Genomic DNA, 16,657 nt, shown 5'->3' with positions numbered 1-16,657 from the left:
TTAACCACTGGAAAACCAGAAGTGGTGTTGTGGCTCAACATGGTAGAACACTACCCTTGAATGAAAGAGCTCAGGGACAGTGGCCAGGCTCTGAGTTCAAGCCCCATGCCTGTCCCTCGTCCCACCTTTCACCTTCTTGTCTACCAGAGTTTATTTTCTGGCTGTATGTCCCTACATATGACATCACTGCTGTGCAATAAGTGCTGAAAAATAATTTTGTGTTAAATGGGAGGGAACAAACTGTAATTGGTAGTCCAAACTTGGGATCAGTAGTCAAGTTCAACTGTGGCCTCATCCTGAGCACTGAGCCACTATTTCATGAACTCTGAATTTTTGGAAAGAGAGAGGAGGTGGCCATGGTTGCTGTCTTTCTTTATTTTAAGAAGTAGTCCAGCCTCACATGTCAAGACTCAGAGGGTAGTACAGAGGGGCTTTGTGGAGAGAAAAGGTACTGTTACACAGCTGTCTGCCCTAAAGTTGACCAGGATTACCTATCATCTTCTGGCTCATCCTTCAGGGTACTTTAGTAACATGCAGTGAAACATACACATGATTCTATGCTCTCAGCTTTTTTTTTCTTCATTTCAAGCCTTGCTGCAAAGCACCTGTCAGCCTATGGCACATTATTCTTCTTTTAGGTCTGCAATGCACTTGCAGGTCTCTGTGGGGGAGCATTTAGCTTACCCCTAGCCTGTTGCTTGCATAAGAGGACAACAGTGACTTCTTATTCTATACCCCATGTACACATTTTAGAAGTAGAGGAATGGCTCATCAGAGGGTATAACTTGTGTCATTACGGTAGCGCTTGTCAAATTTCCATCAATGGGAATTGCCATCTGTTCTCTCTCCAGCTATGTGAGTCAGCACTTCTCTCTCATGCTCTGGGTACCTTTTGCAGGCCAGAGGATTTTGTAAAGAACACAGCATATATATATATACACTGATTGAAGGCATTGCTCAGTTGGTAGAGTGCTAGCCAATGAGCAAAAGCATCAGGTACTGAATTTGAGTCCTAATCTTGGATCAAAAATTAAAACAGAATGACACTAGTTATAACTATCTATCATGCTAGGCTCTTAAGGATCTTATTTATAATCTTAACCCTGAGATAAGCATAGCACTTATTTGATAGACAAAGAAAGTAAAATTTCACAGTATATGAGTAACTTATCTAGATTTCCCAGTAATCAACAGAAGGGGCTGGCACTGAACAGGAGTTCGGTTAGATTTCAGTATCATCACGTTTATAGATGGTGGAAACCTGTGTGACTTTAGGTGTTGACGTTCTGAGCTGACACTTGCTGTGGATCAGGAGTCTCCTAGACATAGTCCTCATGTGTACCTGGCTGCTTCTCTCATCCAGTGAAGATCTATGGAGCACCTTGATGATGCAGAAAGCCTGGAGACTTATCTGAGAACAGATGGACTTAGTGCCTTACATTATGGGCCTCAAGAAAGCTATAACAACTCTGGAGTGGTGTAGACCTTAATAAGATTTCAAAGATTATGGGGGGAAGTCTTCCAAAAGCAAATAAAAAGTAGATTATAAAAGAGTGTGGTGATTGAGGTAGAGAGCTGGGTGGGAACATTTTCATGTAGAGGGCACAGCATGTGTAAAGGTCTTGGGGCAGAGAAGAGCACTGAACTGGTGTGCAGAGGAGCAGGAGGTTGGTGTATGAGGATGGAGCTTGGGGGTTTATTCTAAGAGCCACAGGGAGCCTTTGAAGGCATTGAAGTGACAGAGTGTCATGCATATGTGGGTCTTATGGTCTTGAGTTCCTGACTTAGTTCATTGTCTCATAAATTAGTGACCTTAAACTTAATAGCTTGATACCTCCATGTCCCTCTCTATGTAACAGAGTCAGTAGCAGCCCCTGGCTGCTGGTGGTTATAAGAGTCTGACACTGTGCTTTTGCACAGTTTTGATTGCTACATGTAGTACAATGTACTTTGACTCAGTGAATTAAGGGCAGGTGAGTTGGGGTGTGTGTGTGCATGTGTGTGTGTGTGTGTGTGTGTGTGTGTATGTGTGTGTGTGTGTCCTGGAGCTTGAAATCAGGGCTTATCTTCTTTGCTCAAGGCTAATGGTCTACCACTTGAGCCACTGCTCCATTTCTAGCCATTTGGAGATAAGAGTCTCATGGACTTTCCTGTTCCAGCTGGCTTTGAACTACGATCTCCTTCCTCAGATCTCAGCCTCCTAAGTGGCTGGGATTATAGGTATGAGCCACTGGCACCCAGCCCTCAGGTCATTTTTCAGACACTGAGGTAAGCATGCCTAGTGCCCACCAAGCAGGTAGCTCCCTGTAAGGTGCTGTCATTAGAGGATGGAGGGCGGTCAGTGTCTGAGTCCTGGTGACCTGGGAGGGCCTTTGATGTTGGTTCAGGGTGTCTGTCGCTGGACTCTGGTCACTGAGCTCCAAGGGCATCTGTGAAATGATCATCTCTTGTCTCCCAGAAAACTGGCTTCTCCCTAAGTTCTGGAAGGTCCTATCAGAGCATAGGGCTCAGTTGTCTTTGACATTGTCATTTACTCTCAGAAAGGCTTTTTCTTGGAAGTCTCAGAGTCATTATAAGACATTCACTTCTTTATTTGAAGTTTTGTTGTGCTGTGACTCTATACTTTCTTTTTCTTTTCTTTTCTTTCTTTCTTTTTTTTTTTTTTTTTGAGTAAGAGGATGAGGCCTTACTGGAGTTTATTTGCATTTTTTCACTTAGCACAGTGTCTTCTACCAGGCCTCTGGCCCAGGCCCTGTCTGGCAACTGTAAGGAGACAGGGAAGCCACACAGTCTCTTCCTCCAAGAAGCCCTTGCTAGCTCCTAGGTGCATAGTGTTTCCAGGACATTGTGTGAAGTACATATTGAGACCAAGCCAACCAGTTTCCCCAATGACCTGTAACCATCTCTGTACTTCATGCATCTTGGACCTCAGCTATCTGCCTCCTGGAAGCATATCCTTTTGCACCCCAAACTTACTAATTCAAACCATCCCCAGGGGACAATGAAAGCAGCATTGTTCTCCCTCCCTCCTGTCCTCCTTCCTTCTTTCCTTCCTTCCTTCTTTCTTTGTTGGACCAGGGGCTTGAACTTAGGGCCTAGGTGCTGTCCCTGAGCCACTTGTGTTCAAGGCTAGCACTCTAACACTTGAGCCACCTTGCCACTTACAGCTTTTTCTGAGTAGTTTATTGGAGATGAGTCTCATGGACTTTTCTGCCCAGGTTGGCTTCAAACCATGAGCCTTAGATCTTAGCCTCTTGAGTAGCTAGAATGACAGGCATGAGCCACTGGCACTCTAGTGGATCTAAACTCTAGTTTCTTTAAAAATTAGACTAGACTCTAGTTTCTTTAATTCAGAGACACTAGCCTTAGAACTTGTGATGGTGATGATGATGGTGGTCACAAATATGGGCTGAATTGTGTCTCCTCCCAAATCCATATTTTCAAACCTTAACCCCAGAATGTGATTGTACTTGGGGCCAGTGTCTTTAAAGAGGAAACTGGGTTAAAATGAGGCTGTTTGGGCATCTGTAATCCTATATGACCCAATAAGGAAGAAGCCATGGGGTGCAAGAAGACACAAGGGTGAGTGAAGGTAGAGGAAAGATCCAGCATAAAGGTGGCTATTTGTATATCAACCCCACAGGCACTTGGTTCATGTGTAAGCCACCCAGGCTGTGAGATAAATCTCAGTTCTGACTGACTGAGAGGAGTGGCAATAAAACAAATACATAGGTAGCAGTTGTCAGGCACCTATTCTATGCTTTTTTGAAATATTTCCCACTCATGCCTCTTCAGATTGCCTGCCCTGGGTCCGCCAGGAAATGGCTGTGTTGTGTCTTTCCCACGCTTTGCTGTCTCTGGCCTTGCACCTACACAGTGGACCAAGGCAAGTCCCCCAGCCAGTCTTTCTGGTTTTCATTGCAACTCTCCAAGGAAACTCTCCTTATTTCCAGTTTTCAGATGTGGAAACTGAAGTTCATGGGGTGAATATATTCATGTCTTTGGGCTGCTCTAACAATTTTTTTTGTCAGTGTGTGTGTGTGTGTGTGTGTGTATGTGTATGTATACGTGTGTGTGTGTATGTGTGTGTGTGTGTATGTGTGTGTGTATGTATATGTATACGTGTGTGTGTGTGTGTGTGTGTGTGTGTGTATGTGTGTGTATGCTGGTACTAGGGCTTGAACTCAGGAACTAGGCACTTAGTTTTTGTTGTTGTTGTTATTGTTTGTTTTTACTCAAGGCTAGCCCTCGACCACTTGAGCCACAGCTCTACTTTTAACTTTTTTTTTTTACTTTTTTTTTTTATTGTGAAGATACTGTGGGGTTACAATTACATGGGCAAGATAATGAGTACATTTCTTATCAAGCATTGTAGCCTCCTCCTTTGTTTCCCCTTCCCATCCCTTCTCATCCTCCCTACTTTTAACTTTTTGGTAGTTTGGTCCTAAGAGTCTTGTAGACTTACCTGCCTGGACTGGCTTTGAACCATGATCTTCAAACCCTCAAGGTTTCCTGAGTAGTTGGAATGACAGCCATGAGCCACCTGCACTGGGCTCCTACTTATTTATTTTCCAAAGTCCTGAATCAACATGTTTCAGGAATGTACTTCTGAAAGTTCCAGGAGATTAGTTGTTTCTTTCCCCTTTTGGTTCTGAGGGTTGCTAGCATTCCTTGGCTTGTGGTGCATCACTGCTTCTGATTCCACATTCCCTTCTGCACCCTCACAAGGATGCATACTGTTGTACTTAGGACCTACCTGTATAATCCAGGACAGATGGCCGCTTTGGAGACCTTTAACACATCCTTTGCCATTTAGGCTTACCTTCATAACTTCTGGATTCAGAAGTACAGGCACCTCTTAGGGCATTTTTTATTGCTGCTCTGAGTGAATGGTGGAGGAGTCTTGATGCCAGGGCTCCTCTGACTCTAAAGCCTTGATGTCTCCTATGTCTACTTAGCCTCTGCTGCCACTGACACCCCACCCGGCATTGTCCTGCAGCACTAAGTTGGGGCTGCCATTGGAGTGGGTGTCAGGGAGTGAATACAGCTAAGGACCCCTGCAACTCCTCTTGTGAGAATGCAATCTACAAAGTCCATCCTGTGGTCTCTGAGACTCCCAGACATGCCTGTCCGATATGCAGGGATAAGGGAAGGTGGCCATGATGTGGTACCAAGAGGAAAGAAAAAAAATTACCCATCCATTTCCTTTTTCTCTTTCTGGTTTTGGAGTAAGGAGTACTGGAGTTTGAACTCAGTGCCTTGCACTCACTAGGCAGGAACCTGTCACTTGAGTCAGGCCTCCAGTCCCTTCATGCCTTGGCTATCCCTTCCTTCCTTCCTTCCTTCCTTCCTTCCTTCCTTCCTTCCTTCCTTTCTTTCTTTCTTTCTTTCTTTCTTTCTTTCTTTCTTTCTTTCTTTCTTTCTTTCTTTTCTTTCTTTCTTTCTTTGTCAGTCCTGGGGCTTGAACTCTGGGCCTTCAGTTCAAGGTGAACGCTCTACCACTTCTGGTTTTCTGGTGGTTAATTGGAGATAAGAGTCTCATGGACTTTCCTGCCCAGGCTGGCTTTGAACTGTGATCCTCAGATCTTGGCCTCTTAAATAGCTAGGATTACAGGTGTGAGCCACCAGTGCCCAGCTCCTTGGCTATTTTCGAAGTAGGGTCTTGCTCTGTTTCTGGCTGGACTGGCTGGACTGGGCTGCCATCCGCTTACATGTGCTTTACCATGCCACTGGGGATGCAGGCACACTTCACTGTGCCTAGCCTTTGTGCTGAGCACAATAACAGGCAGGCAGGCACCACCTTGCTTATCAGCCACAAAGTGAGATGGAGTCTCATGAACTTTTATGCCTGGACTGGCCTAGAACTGTAATTCCTCTGATCTCTACCTCATACGTAGCTAGGATTATGGGCTTGAGCCATCATGCCTGGATAAAAATTACTCATTATTGTTAAAATATTATGTAGATGGCTATTTAGCTGGAATAAAATTAAAATTCAGCTGCAGTAGCTACATTCCAAGAGTTCAGTGTCCATGTATGGTTATGACAATAGCACAGAACTGCAGAGATTTGAGACTTTGCTGTCATTTCAGCGTGAGACTTCTATACCATCAGGCTTCTCTGCACTGTTAGCAAGGTAAGAAGGAAGACTTCTACTCCATTAAAGACTTAGTTGAACATTATAAATATGCTCTCCAAGAACTGTTGGAGTCATGATGATAGGCACAAAAATAAAGAATTGTCTCAGCAAGGCAAATTGTACTTCTGCAGAAGGAAACAGAAATCTGGCAAGCAGGCACACAGAGCAGGCAGGCTGCTCCTCTATTTATCCCTAATGTAACAGCCCCCGCTGCTCTGCTCAGATTGGTTGAGCTCAAGTTCACTATCTGCTCATAATTGGCTAGTTTGAATAGGGTAAGATTTTGCTATAAGGTGACTTTGAAATAAAATTAACATTACCTAAGTAATCTCAAAATGTACTCAAAACCCTCTGCTATCTCTAGAAAAACCTGAGGTGTATCTTAATTCCTTCTTGAAAAGAAGCCAGTTTAAGACAATCTTACATTTCAAAATTCGTTCCTTATCCCAAAGCATTTCCTTCTTTCCTAAACAAGAGCCTAGCTACCAAACCAATGAAGGAACTTTTCTTTGCCTGGGAGCTGTGCCTAAGATTTTTTTTGCTCCAGGCTAGTGCTCTATTCCTTTGAGCTACAGTACCAATTCTGTTTTTCTAGTAGTTAATTGGAGATAAGAGTAGTCTCATTTTCCTTCCTGGGCTGCCTTTGAACTGCAGATCCTCAGATCTCATTCTCAAGTAGCTAGGATTACAGATGTGAGGTACCAGTGCCTGGCCAAAGCAGGAACTTTTAAACAACACACTTTCATAGAAAAGACAGTTTTTCTCACAGTGAATATGTTATTTATAAGCAAGCATGTATGCTATGATCCCCACACTTTAGATGAGCTGGCTGGGAATATGGCTTAGTGGTGGAGTGCTTGCCTAGCATACATGAAGCCCTGGGTTTGATTCCTCAGTACCATATAAACATAAAAAGCCAGAAGGGGTGCTGTAGCTCAAGTGTTGAGTGCTATCCTTGAGCAAAAGAAGTTCAGGGACAGTGCTGCCCTGAGTTCAAGCCCCAGAACTGTTAAAAAAAAAATAAAAAGAAAGAAATGAATAGTTGAGCTATGCTAGTGTGTGTGTATGGGGCGGGGCGGGGGGTATGTTCAAGTGTGTCAGTGGCAGGACTTGAACTCAGGGCCTTTTGCTCTGACTCAGCTTACTTGTTCATGGTTGGTACTCTACCACTTGAACCATGCCTTCAGATTGACTTTGCTTTTGCTAGTTCATTGGTTTTTCTGGCTAGATCAGCTTCAAACTATAACTTTTAGTTCTCAGCCTTCCCCTGTGTCACTAAGATTACAGGCATGAAACACAGGTGCCTAGCCTTATGTATATGCTCTTCAGTATGATTCTCAATGAAAATATTTTGCTGCATACAAGAAAAAAGATGGAAGAGCCTCAGCTGGCCTAATTATTCTCTGGCCTTTACTGAGCTCCCTGCCCCCACTTACTGCTCCAGCCTCAGTTTCTCCATTCGTAGTAGGTCCCTTGTTCTTCCTGCTGTGTAGGGTTGGGGTGAGACTCAGAAGCCATGGCTGTGAGCAGAGGTGGGCAGGGTGGATCACTAAAACTGACTTACCCAAGGCCCGAACCGGCAGAGCCCCAGCGTGCTGGCCTGCTCCCAGCTGACATTCCCCCCAGCCCCCTCTGCCGAGGTCACCTAAAGCCCAGAAATTGTGCAGCTACGGAAGGAATATCTGCTGCGGTACAAAAACAGTAACAGTGTTGTCTTGTTCATTTGTGCAGCACCTAAATCGAGCTTGTTCTTTGTCAGCTACCATTCTAGAAGTGCTTTGCCAGTACTTTGCCAGTTTTCCAAACTTCTCTGTGGCAGTTAGCCTCAGAGAGCTGAAGTCCCCTGCCCGAGGTCACGTAGCTAGTGAGGAGTGGTCATCTATCTGAAGTAATCTGAGCTTCCCCTGGTTTTCCTCCCTCTCCCTCTCCCCACCCCACTCCTCCTGCCTCCATCCGATAGAGTTACTTATAGTCGTTTATTTGTCTTAGGGATGATATGCAGTGTTGTGGGTAGTGTTCCTACCTGACTTAGTAGTTTGGGTTCTGGTTTTCTTTTTTTTTTTTTTTTTTTTTTTTGCCAGTCCTGGGACTTGAACTCAGGACCTGGGCACTGTCCCTGAGTTTCTTTTTTTCTCAAGGCTAGCACTCTACCACTTGAGCCACAGGGCCACTTGTGGCTTTTTCTATTTATGTGGCACTGAGGAATCGAGCCCAGGGCTTCATGCATAATAGGCAAGTACTCTACCACTAAGCCACATTCCCAGCCCAAAGGTTCTGGTTTTCTGATTAAGGTTGGTGGCATGGCAAGGTGGGAATAGTATGGAGAATTAGCCAACATTGGTCCAGATCATTATACTGTTAATTAGCTGTGTGACCTCGGCTAGATTCCTTACCTCCTCTGTCTTTGAGTGGCATTTTGTGAAGGTACATTCTCCTGGCACTGAGTCAGGCTGGAAGCTGGAGCCTTATTGACTATCATCTTCTCTTTCTTCTGTCTGAAGCAGTGAGCTGCGGGGCTCAAGGGTACATAAATACATGCCTATATTCGTGGAGTTTACAGAACAGCATCCATGAGGAGTACCCAGAATGCTGGTTCAGTTGTTGGGGAGCCTGAGTTCCGACAGGTCCTGGATTTCTCCTTCCCTCCACCCGAGGCCCTGTGCGTCTAGTCATTTTCTGGCTTGTAGCAGGTGACAGCTGGCTATGCCTGCCTTTCCTCCTAGGCCACTTTCACCATGGCCCCCTGTAGCCTTCTCTGTGGTCCTGGGAGAAATCTCTTTGCTCTCTTCCCAAGTGGAAGTAGAGGAGAACCCGTACTCCCCACAGCCTACCAGGACGAGACTCAAGACCGGAGCAGAATTTGGAGGGAAGGGGGAGTCCAAGGCAGCTCTTTGCTTGTGCTTGTGGCACCAGGCTGGAGCTGTGGCGCTGTGGTCAGCATACACCCTTTAGGCTGGGCCATACCCAGCTGGCTTGGAACTGGAGGGCTTGGGGGGAAGCCCTAGCTGAGAAGGGGAGGTACATGAGATCTGTCCCCACCCCCTCCACTTTCTCGAGAAGGCAGAAGGTCAATGCCTGGGACAAGGAACTTTGTTTCCCTGGGCCAGCACCACAGAGTGGGAGTTGCTCATCATCTCAAGTTTAAGATCCTTGTAAAGGGAGTTAATATCCTGTAATTACATGAACTTCACAGGGCCTTTTAAGGAAGGGTGGTGAAATGCATCCTGTCTTAACAGCGACCTTTCCTGGCAAGGAAATCCCTCTGCCCAGATAATGATAGCAATCGGAGAGGACCCATGGCTGCATTTTATCTCTGGGGCCTAGATCTTCCTGAATTTGATAGCACTTGGGAAGTTATTGAGACTTCTCTGAAGCTTAACAGGCTTATTTACAACTTACTCAGCACTTGCTGAGCATATTTAGGAATTATTCACTCATTCTGAGCATGGGGTGACGGGGCAGAGGGTGTGTATGAAGACATGGTAGATCAGCTCGCTCTCCTTAAAAAAATAATTGGACTGGGAGCACATACCTGTAGTGCTGTTACTCCAGAGGGCAGAAAGAGGAGTACCTCGGTCTGAGGTCAGTCAGGGCAAAAGTGTGAGATCCTTCTGAAAAACAAAATAAAAGCAGAAGGACTGGGGGTGGGTCTAGTGGTAGAGTATCTACTTAGCACACATGAGGCCCTAAATTCAATCCCCAGTTCTGGGACAAACCGTTTCTCTTTGGGCCCTCAGTATCTCCAGTCTGTTAACACTCTGCCTGTTGGTGCAGACAGCCACCAGCACCTCAGCCCAGAGGAGAGAAAGATGTGCTTCTGAAGGGATCTGCCATCCTTGCTGGCCATGTCCTCTGACCTCATTTTACCCCTCTGCAGTCCTGTGAAATTAGTACTGGAAATATTTGAGGACTTTCGACACACCACTAAAATTGTGTGTCCAAAGTCACACAATTGAGGAATGGCCAAGTTAAGACATGAACCCATGTTCCCTCCAAAGCCACTGTCTTTTTGATTTAATTTAATTGTAAGGATGCTGTACAGTTACATGAGTAAGGTAATGAGTACATTTCTTGTCAAGCATTGTTACCCCTTCTTTGTTGTTCTCCCACTCAAAGCCACTGTCTTTAACTAAGAAGTGATAAAATACCCTGTGGTCTGCCAGAAGGAACTGTACTCTTGAGTCAACTCTGCAAGGGTACTTGGGTTTAGATAAACAAAGGGCCTGAGGAAGGGAAATCTGGGCGAGGGCTGCACTAGATGGGATCTGAGGCCTGGGGAAAGCCAATGAGCTGGACAGGAAGCGGTGCCCGGGGCAGGACCTGCATACAGGCAGATGGTCCCAAGGGCCCCATCACTTCCTGCCTGTATCTCTTGCCTGGAGTGTGTGGTGCAAAAGAAATTGGAATCATTTCCCATGGACTAGAGGTTCTGTGGAGGGCAGGGCCTAGGCCTTAGAACCATTGGATCTATCTATCTATCTATCTATCTATCTATCTATCTATCTATCTATCTATCTATCGAGCAGTTAATTCATAGGATGCACTCATTCACTCCTGGAGGAGTGAATGAACTACTCCAAATGGAATGAGCCAATGGCAGGGATGTGAGACCTTGGTTCATCCCTGTAAGGGATGGGGCGGGGTGGGGGGGGGATTCCTTAAAGAAGAGTTGCTATTCAATGTACATACTACAAAATTAAGAAAAGTGAAGACAAGGTTGGGTTGGGGGGGCATGAGAATGTTGAAAAGGGTAACACCGATCAAGATGCTTTGTATACATAAACTGTTAAATGGCAACTAGGTATAATTACTTAAGGATAACACAAAACTAAAAAACAAAGAAGAGGTGCTGATGCTTTGGGATATATTGACTAATCCACACATGAGGACAGAATGCACTGTGGAAAGTCTTTGGTACCAGGACTAGGACCTCCTGTGGTCTCCTTGAGACAGTTCTTAGAAAGCTGTCTTAGGGCTGAGGATGTAGCTCAGTGGTAGTGTGCTTGCCTACCATGCTTGAGGCTCTGGATTTGAGTCCAAGCACTACCAAAAAAAAAATTGCCTAAATCACAACACCAGGACACAAGGGTGTATAGAACCTAGCAGTGCTCAAAGTGATGTGTGTGTATCAAGCATAGCTTAGAGGTCAATGTTTTTTGTAAGACCGGCTTCTACTTGGCCTATTGGTCACTGCTTTCTCAATCCAGGATCCTCACAGTTAAAACCAAAAGGAAGCCAGGCATCAGTGGCCCATGCCTGGAAGCCTAGCTACTCAAGAGATTGAGATCTGAGAATAGTGGTTCAAAGCCAGACCAGGCAGACATATCTTTGAGACTCTTATTTCCACTTAACCAGCAAAAAGCCAGAAGTCAAGGTGTGGCTCAAGTGGTAGAGTGACAACCTTGAGTGAAAAAGCTAAGGGACAGCTTCCAGGCCCTGAGTTCAAGCATTGGTACAAGCACAAAGACACACACACACACACACAGAGAAAGAGAGAGAGAGAGAGAGAGAGAGAGAGAGAGAGAGAGAGAGAGAGAGAGAGAGAGAGGCTTGTGAGAACTTGCAAAAGGAAGCCCAAGATGACAGAGCTCTTATTGGGTCTTGGAGCTGTTTTTAAGAGAGTTTGGTTGGAGAGTTCCAGCAACTTTCTTTATTATGTGACCTCTTTAGTCCAGGAGTTCTCAATAACAGCTTCCTTCTCTTTTTCAGGTGTTGGTTGAGCGTGTGGTTTTAAGAAAGCCTCAGGACCAGGAAGGGGCCCAGGGAGGAGGCCTTTCTGGGAGCCCCTGGAACCTTCTGGTCCTAGAAGTGAAGCTAAACCACCACCTGGACTTATGACCCGTGGCCTGACTCCTACGCTGCCCATTGAGTTCCACAAGATGGGCTCCTTCCGCAGGCCCAGGCCGAGATTCATGAGCTCCCCAGTGCTCAGTGACCTGCCCCGATTTCAGGCCACTCGACAGGCCCTGCAGTTGAGCTCCAACTCAGCCTGGAACAGGTAAAGGAATGGATGGGGGGAAGGGGGTGGGCAGGAGGGCTTGTCACAGCCAGGCAGGGCCAGGGGACATCTGGAGACTGGTTGAGTGGCTGTGCCTACTGCTTCTTGGCTCTCTACTCTGGAAGTCTGTGATGATTGGGACAAATGAAAGTAACATTTCCCCCTCTCCCCCCTTCCTCTTAACATCCCCCTCTTAACATCTGCGTGTCCATTCACTTTCTGTATTCAGAGGGAGACATTACCCCACTGGATCATCATAGTCAGTGAACCAGCCTGGGATACCTGGGTTGGAATGGCCAGTTAGAGTTTTTGCCTTGTAGCCCCTCCTTAGACACTGAGCATCCAAAAGACCTCAATCAATCTGCTTCCCCTCTGGGAAGACTAGACGTGGGTTGTGAGGAATTCAGTCAAGTAATCTGAACCACAGATGCATGACCCCTGTGAGCCACATGGCTTTGGGAACTCTTGGGAGTATCTGATCTTGCACACCATACCCAGGGTTGACTGAGTCAGTGCTGTCTCACTGTAGGTAACTCGTTTCAGATTTATGCAGGTCCTCTTTGGATTAATTAAATGCATCACGCTTTTAAAGCATTACAGAATTCTGTAAGTTCTCATGGAGTTTGTTGATAAATAAGCATAAAGGACCACTCTTTTCTCTCCCCATCAGGGGAGAGAGTACCCAGATGTTTTAAGCAGATCCTTGTTCTTTATAAAAGAACACCATGGCCGGGTGTTGGTGGCTCATGCTTGTAATTCTAGCTACTCGAGAGTTCAAAGCCAGCCTGGGCAAGAACGTCTATGAGTGTTATCTCCAAAATCAGAAAACCGGAAGTGGTGCTGTGGATTTAAGTGGTAGAACACTAGACTTGAGGAAAAGAGGTCAGGGACAGCACTCAAGCCTGGAGTTCAAGCCCCATGACTAACAACAAAAAAGAGCACCCTGGGCGTGCACAAGATTATAACCTGCTCTCTTGTTGATATTTGTGTTGGAGTCCCTAAGAATGATGAGTGAGGCCCAAACTGTGGTCCCTCAAAGGACTCTACCCATTTACCTCCCCAGGTAGGCATGGATAAGACAAGGATCCTCTCCCACAAGACATCCTATTAGAAAGGCAAGGAATTATTGTGTCTAGTACCCCAGGCCACAAACAGCTCTGGAAAGACAGACAATGGCCTCCCAGCTGAAAAACCCAGATAGGGGCAAGCCCTGCTTGCTGGGCAAATTTCCTTACACTCTCTCAGGACAGTGGTACTGGCCACAAAGTTTCCTGAAAGCTGATCAGCTGCCTGCCTTTGATCAGGGCTGCCAACTAGACGAGGCTAGATGAGGGCAGAAGTCCAGGTGGTTGGCAGGGGAGTTCTGTGTTGTGTTTATGCCATGAATTTTCTGGCCCTTCCATCTACCTTCACCCCAAGCTGTTTGTGGAAACAGCGTAGGGAAGGCTGATGGTCTAGCCAAGGCTTGTTTCCCTTGCAGTGTCCAGACAGCTGTGATCAACGTTTTCAAAGGGGGCGGCTTGCAAAGCAATGAGCTCTTCACGTTGAATGAAAACATCAGGTATGTGACCAGGCAGGCCAGCACGTGTCTCCTGTGGACTCCACCAGGAGCCTTACATTTTGAGGCTCTATTTTGTTTTCCTGCTTGTTTCTTCTGTTGGCCATTATGTTGCTCTGATATCTATTGAGGTTTTTATTTGTTCATTCACTTTTTCTGCCAGTCCTAAGGATTGAACTCAGGACCTGGGCACTGTCCTCGAGCATTTTTTGCTCAAGGCTAGTGCTCTACCACTTAAGCCATAACACCTACTTCTGGCTTTTTGGTAGTTAATTAAAGATAAGAGTCTCATGGACTTTCCAGCCTGGGCTGGCTTTGAACCATGATCCTTAGTTCTCAGTCTCCTGCCTAGCCAGGATGACAGGCCTAGTCACCAGCGCTTGGTGCTGATTCCATTTTGAGATAGTTAGCTAGATTTCTGGCTCAGAGTTAGTTTATCTGTGTATCATTTATATAATATGTTTTGAGGGGCATGGAAGAGTAGATGATTGCTGTCACTTATTTCTGCAAACATTTATTGTGTTCTACTTGATGGTTAAATATCATATTAGGGCATAGGACTTAGTGATCAGAACTAGACTGCTTGGGATTTATTGCTGTCCTTTTTAATAAGGGACTTGCAGACAGACAGTGCGTATCTCTCTGATGGCCAGGTACTGGAAAGATGGGGGAAAAAGACAGAGGTGGACTCTACTCTCCTGGAATTTATATTTGGTCAAAGAGATAACAATTAGTCCACTAATCATTCATACAAAATATGAAAGTTCTGTGACCTAGCCAGTGCGATAGAAGTATTTTAATGTGACTTGATCTTGTCCAGGAGGCAGGAACAACAGAGGTGATGTGTGTGCTGTGATCCAAGGGCCCATGGAGATGTAGTACATGGATAAAGAGGGCTCCATGTGGTAGAAACTGGAGGTGGAAAAGTCCTGTGGTTACAGTGAACAAGGGACTGTAAAAAAAAGGTTTGTGTGCACAAAGCACTGGAAGTTGAGTAGTGGTTGGGTTTGTGGCTCAGAGAAATGAGAGCAGAGAATCAGGCAGGGCTCTGACTATCAGGCTGTGCTAGGAATAAGAGGATGAACCAATGCTTTCATGGCTCTGCATACATGTCCAGTTTGGGTTTGCCAAGTGAGAAAGAACTTCAAGGCTGAAGACTTAGGCCTGGAGTGAGCAGAACAATAATTATTGTTCTGCCACTATTCAGGTCCTGTTGACCCTGAGTTAAGGCCTGTGTTATATAAGGTTGTATAAGGATCTCTTCTTTCATTTAAAGCTTTAGCATTCATGAGTAAACAGAATTGTGCTAAATTTCCACCTGTCTTGAATTTCATGTCATAACTGCATAAATGTGGGAAAAGACTAAAGCTTACCCACCAAATGCCTCGTTAGAGGGGAGGAAGATGAGATTCCAGGAATGTGTGTGATAGGGGCAAAGCTGGGTCACTTACCCCCAAGTTACTCCAAGAACAGAGGTCCCAGCCTTCCCAACAGGAGTATAAATAAATAAAACAGGGACTCAGGAATGCGTGAATTGTTCTCACTCGGCCAGAGGAATCCTCACATTGTACTTGAAAGCTCTTTGTGGGCAGCTCGGAAACGCACAGGCCAGGCGTGATGTCACCAGCTCCGTGGGCCCCAGGGCTGCCAAATGAGCCAAAGGGGCATCTCGGGGTGAAGCGCAGTCCTGGTGCCTGGAAAGAAGCTCCTGACCTTTGTGGAAAGGAGAATTACGCTGCCAGGACATGGCTCCAGTGACAGTTCATCTTATTTCCCAAGAAGAACCGGAAATTGTGATTTTTTTTTTTAGAAATGTGAAATTTCCTGACTTTTAAATGTTGATAAATAATCCAGATTTTCCCCTAAACATTGGTGCAGGCCAACTACAACACGTCTGCAGACACAGACGGGCCATGGTGTCATGAAGACATCAAGGCTGGGAAGTGATGTGTCCTAGGCTTAACCTCTGAGCCTGGGCACTATCCCTGAGCATTTTTGCTCAAATCTAGTGCTCTACCACTTGAACCAGAGCTCCACCGCCAGCTTTTTTGGTGCTTAATTGGATGTAAGTCTCACAGGCTTGCCCTGCTGGCTCTGAACCGTTATCTTCAGATCTCAGCCTCCCGAGTAGCTAGGATTACAGGCGTGAGCCACCAATGTTTGGCTTATTTTTTTCTTTGAGTGTGAAGTGATTACACCACAGTGTTTTTATGATGGCATTCCAGATGTGCACGTATTGTATTCTTTTCAAAATAACTTTCTCTATTACTTTCTCTTTCCTCGCCCTTAAACCCCTCACCCTTCAAATCAGCAGCATTCATTGAGATGATCTATGTCTTTATACAGAGTTTCACTGTATTTCCAAACTATTCACTCTCCGTCTTCCTTTTTTCCTCTTCCCTTCCCCTCATTCCCCTACATAGTTCTATAGTTAGAATTATGTTGCATGAATATGCAGATATATATGTGTATATACACACATTTACATATAGGTATGTCTGTATATGTACATATCCATGAACACGTATATCATTTAGGTCTTGCATTTACTTATGAGTAAAAACATGATATTTGATATTTTGAGTCCCCTGACCTTTTGCTTATATCTTTGAACCCTGGAGAGGAACTCTATGGTGTCCCTTATTAGGAATGTAACAGATCTTGAGGGTCCTGACTTTTTGACCTCATCTAAACCTAATTCCTTCCCTGAAGTTTCACCTGCAAGTACTCTCAGCTTGAGAGGTAGGGCTTAGGCAGGCACTGGAATTTGGAGATAGATGGGCACAATTCAGTTCATGGTAACACCCTCACGCCCTGTACCATCTTGCGTCAGGGAGAGATTCTACATTGGGAGAACAGTTAAGCCAGTGGCTCCTGATCTATCTTTCTGCTATTATTCCTTTAATGGAGCCTATCTCTTGACTTTGCATAAATTAATTATTTGACTAGCTTTCACTGTGAT

The 16,657-nt window shown here is 45.4% G+C and overlaps 1 protein-coding gene across 4 annotated transcripts in view; it reads left to right on the top strand.

Moving 5' to 3' along the window:
- Prr5l (proline rich 5 like) overlaps window positions 1-16,657 on the top strand; it is a 75,781-nt gene that overhangs the window by 10,189 nt on the left and 48,935 nt on the right. For 3 of the 4 annotated variants that reach the window (XM_070032575.1, XM_070032574.1, XM_070032577.1), the window contains exons 2-3: window positions 11,849-12,137; window positions 13,618-13,698. In XM_070032575.1, coding sequence (XP_069888676.1) covers window positions 11,974-12,137; window positions 13,618-13,698 — 245 coding nt within the window. In that variant the 5' untranslated portion in view covers window positions 11,849-11,973. The remainder of the gene's footprint in view (window positions 1-11,848; window positions 12,138-13,617; window positions 13,699-16,657) is intronic. The other variant, XM_070032576.1, reaches the window with a different exon arrangement.

The sequence above is a fragment of the Dipodomys merriami genome, unplaced genomic scaffold, assembly GCF_024711535.1.
Source record: "Dipodomys merriami isolate MVZ:Mamm:240054 unplaced genomic scaffold, mDipMer1.0.p SCAF_21, whole genome shotgun sequence".
In the NCBI taxonomy this organism is placed as follows: Eukaryota; Metazoa; Chordata; class Mammalia; order Rodentia; family Heteromyidae; genus Dipodomys; species Dipodomys merriami.
Note: the sequence above shows the minus strand (reverse complement) of the source record. Positions and strands in the feature narration are given on the sequence as shown.